Below are 9381 nucleotides of genomic sequence, written 5' to 3'. Positions count from 1 at the left end.
CTAGATACTAGACCAAGTGATATCAAAATCCCAACAAATATCCAAAATAAAATTGAATAGACAAAAATTATTGAATGCAATTCAGAAACTTTATTTTGTGTTGTTGCAATTTATTAAAACTGTCTAGAAAATGAAGACAAGTAAAGCTACATCAATGATTCAACATAAACTCTCATTAAACAGTTCTTGAATGAAACATCTCATTTCAGATGGATTCTCAGCAAAAGAAAACACCTCTAATATCACATATTCGTCATATTGATATTCTAAGAGGTAAATTCTCAAGTCTTAAACATTTCTTAGTACGCAAACATTCAAATCAAATACATTGGAAGAGACCTACACTGTCGGTCACACATACTCTCCATGGATTTTTCGATACCTAATTTTAATAATAATCAGTTGATCAACCTTTATTTTGCATCGATATATTCATAAGGATTTTGCATTCTGAAATAAAATCTGTGGCAGATTCTAGGTCTGACGGGGCAGTAGGTAAATTCAAACTAATTTATTTCATTAAATGACTAAAATATTTCGATATTATTCTTGGGACCACGGAAACTCGAATATAACAGCCTCTCCAGGATTCAATAGAACATTACTCAAATCGATTTTTTGACCAATCTTGAAATCATCGTGATCAAAATTCATCGAATTGAAAACGGTGATACCCTCCTGAGGTAATAGATTGCTAACGGCTGTGGTATAGTCGTTCGTCGATGAATCTTTACCAAAGTTGATCGCGACCAAATAACCGGGGTGACCTTCGGCTTGACGGACATATGAAAGGATATCAGCGGTCACTCGAGCCGGTACGAATTTGCCCCACATCAGAGATGGTTTCTCGCGCAGTTTTGTCAGTTGTTTGAAGATATCGATGAAATCAATTGAAGATCCAGAAGCTTGTTCACTCTGTAATATATGTTTCATATCACATTATCAAATGGGTTCGTCTCGAGTGAAAATATCATACATGATGTTACGGGGTACCAGCAACGCTAATTATCTTATTCAACTCAATTAAAATCCAATTCCTAAATTCTATGTACGTACGACGTACAAAAATTGGCCACACATGAACTCCACAGATAAGTTCATCCAAATGCATGAATTGCTTTACTTTTTGGTTGATTGCAAGACCAAAAATTAAGATCGAAGGTCAATTGAATATGAACTAATTTTGATTGAACAAGTCCGATATCTGATAGTGTCGCCATCTGAAGAGATGACCAGTACGCCGGAACAAAGATGCTTAGACACATTACCTTGACATTGTACTTCTTGGAGTCATTAGCTACCGGCAACCAGGATGTGACGTTCGAGGCAGTAAAACCAGCATTAGCCTCACTGTTCCACTGCATCGGAGTACGAGACTTGTAACGATTGGCGACATCAGCGATCTAAATGACAGTTAACAGTAAATATGAAGAATCGCGAACATGTCAAAAGAAAATAATTAGCCTCCATAAATAGTTTGAGATTCAATTTACCTGATTGAGTTTGAACGGATCATCTGCTGGTATAACAATATTCTTCACGTCGCTCATGCCAATCTCCTCACCATAGTAACCAATAGCGGTACCGGGCAGTGTCAGTAATAGCGTATTTATGGCGCTGACCATCTCCTTTTTACCCATGCGAGTAGCGACACGTTTTGTATCAACGGTTCCAGTCTGAAGAAAAGATTTAGTAGTGTAATGATCATTGATGTAGGCTATGTTTTTTCTAGCATTAATTTCATGTTTTACAGTGAGCTACGGGCTTTATCTAAATCATGCATCAGCTGTATCTTTACTGGATTCAAAGTACCGCGACTATTAGTGACAAGCTGTGTTCGTATGAATGAATGTGTCATATGGAACCCTCATATTAAGATTGTACAGCACCAGTATGAGCTTAACTTACCAGCCAGTTAGCCCACTTTCCACTTGGCAGAGAAGCGATGAAGCCTTCGACTTTACTCAGCACGCAGACAGCATTACACGACTGATCAACTTTCAAAAGCTTCCTGTTTATCGACATATCACTTTGCTCGTAGTACTTCATAGTATCATTGGAGATTCCAACCGGTTCAACCATCAAAACTCTAAAATCATTAACATTACAGCCATTTAGTGATTCAAACAATAAACAAGCGAAAACAAGTTCGAAATTCGCCATTAATTCTACCTGTACTTATCCGTTTTCTGCTTGTAATCATTCATCAATGCTTTCCAGTCCCGAGTCAGATTGTAAGCGAGAGGGCTGTTCTCTTTGAAAGTGGCAGTTGACAAGTCGCCGGCAATACTTGATACATCCAATACACGGAATCCATCAGCTCCTTTATCCATCCAGAATGACATGATCGTCTACAAAATTGAATACGGTTTCAACATCGTACTCATTTAACTAACATGGACAAAACCTTCAAGTATTCGATCATTCACCTTAATTTCATTCTGAACGTTAGCACTCTTCAGGTTCAGATTAGGTCTGTCAGGGCCGAGTGTAGCCAGGTAAAATTCTCCGCGTGTATCATCCTTAACCCACATAGATTCTCCAGACTTTCGTTTCTATAAAAAATCAATGAAATCGTGATCGTTTAGATGAACTTCTTCAAAATCAAATTTTATATCCGTTAAAAAATCTCGTCGTACCCATCCATTATCTTTAGCAGCCCAGATATAGTAGTCAGCATACTTTCCATCTTTGGCATTTGCACTCTCTACAAACCATTTGTTTGTCTTGCTAGTACTGTGAGGAATGAAATCCAAAATAACCTTCATTCCTAAATGAAGAGAAATTTGAAAATTATAGCTTTTTGGACACCATATTCATTTGATGCACAGCTACCACAATATTCATTGTTAAATCTTGTTTAAAAGCTTACTCTTCTTTTTGGCAGCCTTTGTGAGCTTTTCGAAGCATCCAATTGTCCCAAGGGAGGGATCAACATCCATGAAGTCGGTTACATCAAATCCGATCTCTTTGAATTCTGCAGACTTGAAAATCGGAGCCAAAACCAATGATTTCACGCCGAGTTCCTTCAAGTAGGGTAGTTCTTCCTGAATACCTGAAAATAGGAATCATTCGATAAGAATATTCTGATTTGAAGCCACTCATAATCGAATACCTTTCCGAGATATGGTTATACCTTTGATATCTCCTAAGCCATTTCCGTCAGTGTCTTTGAAAGATTGCGGGTAAACTTGATACATCACTCCGGTCTGCCACCATTCCAGGTTAGGTCTCGGGGGACACTTTGGAGCCAAGACGATGATGACAATAGCAGCTGCCAACATTCCAAACCAGGCAACCCAGAAAAGAATGAATACTGCCAGTCGAACTTTCACCCAATACGGATCATCGGCATATTTCAACAATTCCTCTTTTCCCATTCCAGCAAAGTCATCACTTTTAGGAGAGGATGAACCAATGACCACCACAGCCTCAGGAGCAGCATCACCATTGATAAACTTCGCCTGAAAATTGGAGAAACTGTTAACAAACACACACCATTAGGTTAGTAAGTAGGGGAGGCATTTCAAGTTTGTCGATCAAGGGTTTATCAAACATAGAGACCCACAAAATGGCCACATCGACATCATTGTCTGATGAACGAACTAGGACGGGTTGGCGGTTGGTAGAAAGAAGAAACTAGAGAAATTTTGAATCGTTTTTGCCCAAGAATCCGTGATGATGAAAAGAGATTGAACCTACCTTTGAATCGTCCAATTCTATATCTATTTTCTCCTCGTCGTTTTCCATATTGTCTGATTTATCAGCAATATAAGCATCGCCAGAAGCCTTTTCTTCAAGAGCCATACTTTAATGGGTTTTAATACAGTTCAAAGTTCGGTATTTCGATCAGTTTGTTCGCTCGAAAACGAGTGCCACGCCGGCAAATATTTTGACCTTGCGTCTTATGGTTACGGGTGCGGCTGACGCAATTACTAATTGCCGCTACTCTTCCAAGAGATCAACCCCCTGATTTGATAGAGAAATCTGGTAATTTTATCGGGAGGAAACAACAGCTATTTCAACAGCCAATTCGAGTCACGAGTCACTGGATTCGCGGTCACATGAACTAAACCATTTCACATAATGATGTTCGAATCCCATTCTTTTTCTTCTCATTATCTCTCAAATCTTAATACATACATTTGTGAAGAAATAAAATAATTTTTTCATCATAGAAAAAATACTTGCATCAGGTTTATCTCAGAAAAGTACTAAAATGTGTTGCCTTTCGTGGTGTATTTTGCTGGGATTCGAACCTACTACTAGTAGTAGTGTGTGCTTGGTTTCTCGAGATTCAGAATTAATTCTGTCAACAAAACGACGCTTTAATCGGGTAACGATAATGTCTGCGCAAATGCTTATCTTAGCTTGTCTCGTTGGGTTTGCGACTGGTCAACTATATTATCAACCTGAACAAGTGCATATATCTTATGGAGGTAAATCTAGAAGGTGTTCCATTCCATATCGTGGTTATATTTCATAACAGTAATAACAAAATGTATTTTTTAAGCCGCGAGAAGGTCCAGTGTTGTTGTCATATGATGTAGCACGTGTAGTTCCGGTTTGGGTTATGGGCAAAAATGACAGTTTAATGCTGTTTTTCACTTCCAGTTGTGCTTCGTAGTTTGCAAACATAACTTTCTCTTTTCTATTGAATTTAGCAAAACCCACACAAATGGTAATCACATGGGTGACATTCAATGATACGGGCATCAATGGTTCAGTTGTTGAATATGGGTTATCCAAATTGGATAAACAAGCTTTCGGCAGCCAGTCTGTGTTTATTGATGGCGGTCATGAACATCGTAAGATTTACATGCATCGAACGATCTTAAATGATTTGACACCGGGACAGAAATATGGTAAGAGTTGCACCTAAGTTTGATCACCATCCCCTACCCAGGGGCCTGATATAAAATTTTTGACCCCTATCCATCCTAAATACAATAGTACAGGATACTGGGGTCAAAAAAATTTTGTGTGTCAGGCCCCTGTGATCCCCTAGGTTTGCATGGTATTCTATGAATATGTTTCCATCTTACAGTATACCATGTTGGGAGTATCAGTAAAGGATGGAGTCCAGTGTTCTACTTTAAAGCCATGGAATCGGGAGTTAACTGGAGTCCAACATTTGCAGTGTACGGAGATATGGGCAATAAAAATGCCCAATCATTGACAAGGTTACAAGAAGAGACCCTTAAGGGAAATTTGGACGCAATATTGCATGTTGGTAAGAAATTAGTTCATGTATTGTTTTATAGAATAATTAATAGCTTATGAATTTATCCTCTAATCTCTTTCCAGGTGATTTTGCCTATGATATGTATGTTGTAAGTTCGAACATTTTCATCTCTTGAAATTTTGTGCTATAGTTTAAATGAATGTATTGTAAAAAGCTATGAATTTAAATGATATTATTTCAGAACAATGCGAGATATGGTGATGAATTTATGAGGCAAATTGAATCAGTAGCTGCCTATCTTCCATACATGACCTGTCCTGGAAATCATGAGGCATCATAGTAAGTGAAGAATTTGTTATTTGCAAAATGTTCTTTTATTCACTAAGATATGTACAATGTATCATCCTTCTAATTCTAGCAATTTTTCAAATTACAAGAATCGATTTTCAATGCCTGGAGGAGATGGTCAAGGAATGTTTTACAGGTTTGATTTTAAAAATTGTTTTAGCATGTTTGATGGGTTTTCATTTCGTCCGTTGAAATTTTGTTAAAATCTATTTTTAATCCCAAAAATCTTTTGATCATAGTATTGAAAAAGTGAAGATTTCAATGTTTTTGAATTTTAGTTTCAATGTTGGTCCAGTCCATTTTGTGGCCTTCGATTCTGAAGCTTATTATTACACTCACTATGGTATGGACATTATTTATAATCAGTATAATTGGTTAGAAAAAGATCTACAGGTAAAAGAATCTGATCACTTGTCTTTCGGATTTTGTTATAGACTTTATTCAATCTCTTCTGATTTTGATTAGGAAGCGAACACACCGGAAAATAGAAGTCAACGACCATGGATCATTACATTTGGACATCGGCCATTTTACTGCACAAATGTTAATAATAAGCAACATTGTGATATCAGTGACAATAGGGTAGGTTGACGTTTTCATTTCAGATTGAAAGGACGATTTTCATATCTATATTTCATATCATGTATTTTGTGTATTAGATACGCGATGGAATAAAATCAAAAACTGGTGAATTTGTATTTGGACTGGAGCCGTTGTTTTATAAGTATGGAGTTGATCTAATCTTAAATGCTCATCAACATTCATATGAAAGGTTCTGGCCTTTATTCAACATGAAGGTATTATTTCCTTTTCTAAACAGACTTCTTTTCTACCATTCTTGTAATGATATATCTTTTTATTCTCAATTTCTTATTGTAATGAGTTGTTTTATTTCTAGGTGTGTAATGGAACAGATAAGAATAATCCTTACAACAATCCACCAGCTCCAGTTGTCATAGTGACTGGATCTGCTGTAAGTTGAAGAATTTTATCCCCAGAGCCCAGTTTCACGAAAAGGTTTAAGCCTAAAACGGTTAAGTTTGAATTGTTGTCCTCATTGAAAACATGAAGTAACCAAAAGCAATTACACCAAAAATTTGAGTTAACTTTTTTGTGAAACTGGGTCCTGATAGAATTTGTTCTATTAATTTGTTGAATATCCACTTTTAATGACATTTATATTTGTAGGGTTGTCAAGAAAAGCATAGTCCATTTCTGCCTGTTACTTATCCATACAGTGCTTTCCACAGTACAGATTATGGTTATTCGAAAATGAAGGTTTACAATTCTACACATCTATATTTTGAACAGATATCAGATGATCAGGTGAGAATTAAAATTTAAGGACGTACTAGAAACCTCAATTTCTCCTGAAAAACAATTCGTGATTGTATTATCTATAATTATGTCAATGTAATAATAAAGATCATACTATTTCTAGGATGGAAAAGTCATTGATAAGATATGGTATATCAAGAATCGACATGGTGCTGGACTTTACAATTGTCTTTGGGAAAATTGAAAATTCAGTATAAACTGCTGAGAGTATTAATATACAGCTGATTTTATACCAGAGTTAATGATTTACAAATAATACATGTATATTCTTATGTACTTTAATATGCTAATATGCAAGACAATGCAAATTAAAGTAAAATTGTTAAATAACTTTTACATAATTATTTGACAAAAATGTATTCCAAACTATCAAGTCATTCCTTGATTATTGATACATGTATTCATACTAATATGAATACATGTGTATTTGTACTATTGTATTGCTAAAATATTGCATATTTTTGCTGTTTGATAAAGTTATTTCTACAAATATGAAATAGATTACTGTACTTAAGAAATGCTGGATGGAAAAGTCTTGTTGAAATCTGTGATTGCTTCATCTGCTTGTAACTGTATATGTAATATTCCAGGGAAGTAAGTGCAATATCAAAACTCTGGTCTTCAAATAAATATGTTTTGCTTTAAGTCATAATCTATTTGTTTTATCTCAAATCGAGGATTTAAGGCGGTATTAGTTTGTCTGGGGCTCGAACCCCTCGGCGTAACTTCCTATTGACGTTAGACTTAACTATGACCCTTTATTGATAATTCAAATTTCCAATCGAAATGTCTTTTCTGCCAAAAAGCAAGATATTAAGCCGGAAAAGTATGTCCAAATTGTGTAGAAATGTTTACTCCAATATACAAAGAAAATTTTTCTCGGCAAAGACAACGGATGATAGCACAATAGGTATGTTTATTTTCTGCAAATTTAGAATCGTGGTTTATTGGTGTAGCTTGTGGAGAGTCCCAGTAATATAGTGGGTTCGAATCCGTAATATTATTCCAATATGCACGTCACTCCGTTTCAAATGAGATTAATAGAAACGACAAATGTAAGAAGAAAAACCACTACAACGTTAAATGGGAACTACCCAAGTTTCTAAATTCCCGAAAGAATTGAACCGTTGATTGACAATCAATTTTAATAAGACCAATTAACTTGTGAAAACTGGACGTACATATCATTAAGATTTCATTTAGTAATCAGAAATGTCAAAAATACATATAGAATGTATTTTTGGTAATGCGCATGTATTCCGTTGTAGAGTATAATGAATTCATTTACAATGTTTTCTCATTTATATCCAGCAGTGACATTTAACAACTTTCGTTATAACTTAAGTCGTCTCTGCCTTTGGCATGATATTTTTAGAAGAAAATCTCACGTTTGTTCTAAATGTCATGCTATTTCTATTCTTCTACGTTTTCAGACAATTTTGAAGAGGCTTTGAGTCTACGGTCTACGTGGGAAAAATTTCATAAGGAGAAATGTTATTTTGAATGGCTTGTAGATCCTCTATCAATACACGGTTATCTGATGCAACATATTCTATCATATGCGAAATGTAGCTCAGCTGTGAACATTTTAGAAATTGGTTGTGGGACTTCTTCGTTATCGCTAAATCTTTTTCGGTCGATCCAGGACTACCCTGTGAAAATAATAGCTATCGATTATGCAAAATCTGCCGTTGAAAATATGTCGGAACAATACAAGATCGATACTACTGGAGGTCATGAAAGCTCGAAGTTTGAAATTCTAGAAGCAGATGCTGGTAATTTACCGTTTCGGGACAATTCAATTGATTTAGTTATCGATAAAGGCACGGTAGATTCGGTTCTTAAAGATCGCAGAAATGGTACCAAGATGGCACGCGATATCTCAATAGAAACGCTAAGGGTGCTGAAGTGTGGTGGTCATTTTTGTCAAATAACGGATGAAGATCCCGAACTTCGTATTGGTTTATGGGACAGTTTCAAACTTTACAGTTCCTATAAATGGCAAATCAATTATAAAGTGCTCAGTGAAAACCTATACGCTGAGAATTTTATGTATTCTATATGCAAATTGAAATAGAAATGTTTTGCCATGCATAACAGCAAAGATCGGTCTTCTCCATACCTTCCGATCGTATTGATATAATCGCTGATTGTATATTGAATTATTGATATTGAGACTATTACGCCTATATCATCTGAAGAAATGAAAATGGTGTAAAGTTTTACTTAAAGTTCCCACGATAGAATAAAGCAAACTTTAATCAATTACACTACAGTTTATTTATTCAGAATCGACTCAATTGACATTCAACGACTTTTCGACCTATCAATTATAGTATATCATGATGTTTTACACGAAATGACACAGACATGTCATTTATTTTACAGCGAATTTGATTTCGGCGGCCTCGGGGATATATAAATCTGTCCCTTTTCTCTCTCAATGCTATTGTTTCCTTTTTGAATGTTCGAAACGTTTAAGATCGATGCGTTTTTTATGATACGACTTT

The 9381-nt window shown here is 35.7% G+C and overlaps 3 protein-coding genes across 3 annotated transcripts; 2 read left to right on the top strand and 1 right to left on the bottom strand.

The window, feature by feature from the left end:
• Positions 1–82: 82 nt before the first annotated feature.
• Positions 83–3950, bottom strand: LOC141908874 (amino acid transporter heavy chain SLC3A1-like). Its single transcript, XM_074799137.1, has 10 exons — positions 3703–3950; positions 3137–3464; positions 2873–3055; positions 2640–2770; positions 2430–2555; positions 2173–2351; positions 1909–2089; positions 1494–1676; positions 1269–1403; positions 83–915 (listed from the first exon to the last, which is right to left on the bottom strand). Exons 1-10 carry the CDS (start codon positions 3805–3807, stop codon positions 544–546), a joined length of 1923 nt encoding a protein of 640 aa, XP_074655238.1. The 5' UTR covers positions 3808–3950; the 3' UTR covers positions 83–543.
• A 357-nt stretch (positions 3951–4307) lies between these two features.
• On the top strand, positions 4308–7516 carry LOC141901974 (acid phosphatase type 7-like). The gene is made up of 12 exons (XM_074789588.1): positions 4308–4439; positions 4665–4865; positions 5048–5233; positions 5308–5333; positions 5427–5524; positions 5604–5669; positions 5812–5926; positions 5999–6115; positions 6193–6330; positions 6432–6506; positions 6722–6859; positions 6975–7516. The coding sequence occupies exons 1-12, from the start codon at positions 4346–4348 to the stop codon at positions 7053–7055; spliced, it is 1335 nt and encodes a 444-aa protein (XP_074645689.1). The 5' UTR covers positions 4308–4345; the 3' UTR covers positions 7056–7516.
• A 137-nt stretch (positions 7517–7653) lies between these two features.
• Positions 7654–8992, top strand: LOC141915159 (citrate synthase-lysine N-methyltransferase CSKMT, mitochondrial-like). Its single transcript, XM_074806579.1, has 2 exons — positions 7654–7781; positions 8305–8992. Exons 1-2 carry the CDS (start codon positions 7658–7660, stop codon positions 8946–8948), a joined length of 768 nt encoding a protein of 255 aa, XP_074662680.1. The 5' UTR covers positions 7654–7657; the 3' UTR covers positions 8949–8992.
• The last annotated feature ends 389 nt before the right edge of the window (positions 8993–9381 follow it).

This window comes from Tubulanus polymorphus, chromosome 1, assembly GCF_964204645.1.
Source record: "Tubulanus polymorphus chromosome 1, tnTubPoly1.2, whole genome shotgun sequence".
Classification (NCBI taxonomy): domain Eukaryota; kingdom Metazoa; phylum Nemertea; class Palaeonemertea; order Tubulaniformes; family Tubulanidae; genus Tubulanus; species Tubulanus polymorphus.
This window is presented reverse-complemented; position numbering and strand designations above follow the sequence as displayed.

Coding starts and splice junctions, on each gene's coding strand:
- LOC141901974 (XM_074789588.1), top strand. CDS start 4,346: ATGTCTGCGCAAATGCTTATCTTAGCTTGTCTCGTTGGGTTTGCGACT. Junction 4,440..4,664: donor AGTGCATATATCTTATGGAG/GTAAATCTAGAA, acceptor TATTGAATTTAG/CAAAACCCACACAAATGGTA. Junction 4,866..5,047: donor GACACCGGGACAGAAATATG/GTAAGAGTTGCA, acceptor TCCATCTTACAG/TATACCATGTTGGGAGTATC.
- LOC141915159 (XM_074806579.1), top strand. CDS start 7,658: ATGTCTTTTCTGCCAAAAAGCAAGATATTAAGCCGGAAAAGTATGTCC. Junction 7,782..8,304: donor AACGGATGATAGCACAATAG/GTATGTTTATTT, acceptor CTACGTTTTCAG/ACAATTTTGAAGAGGCTTTG.
- LOC141908874 (XM_074799137.1), bottom strand. CDS start 3,807: ATGGCTCTTGAAGAAAAGGCTTCTGGCGATGCTTATATTGCTGATAAA. Junction 3,465..3,702: donor TAGAATTGGACGATTCAAAG/GTAGGTTCAATC, acceptor TCCAATTTTCAG/GCGAAGTTTATCAATGGTGA. Junction 2,090..2,172: donor CAGAAAACGGATAAGTACAG/GTAGAATTAATG, acceptor TAATGATTTTAG/AGTTTTGATGGTTGAACCGG.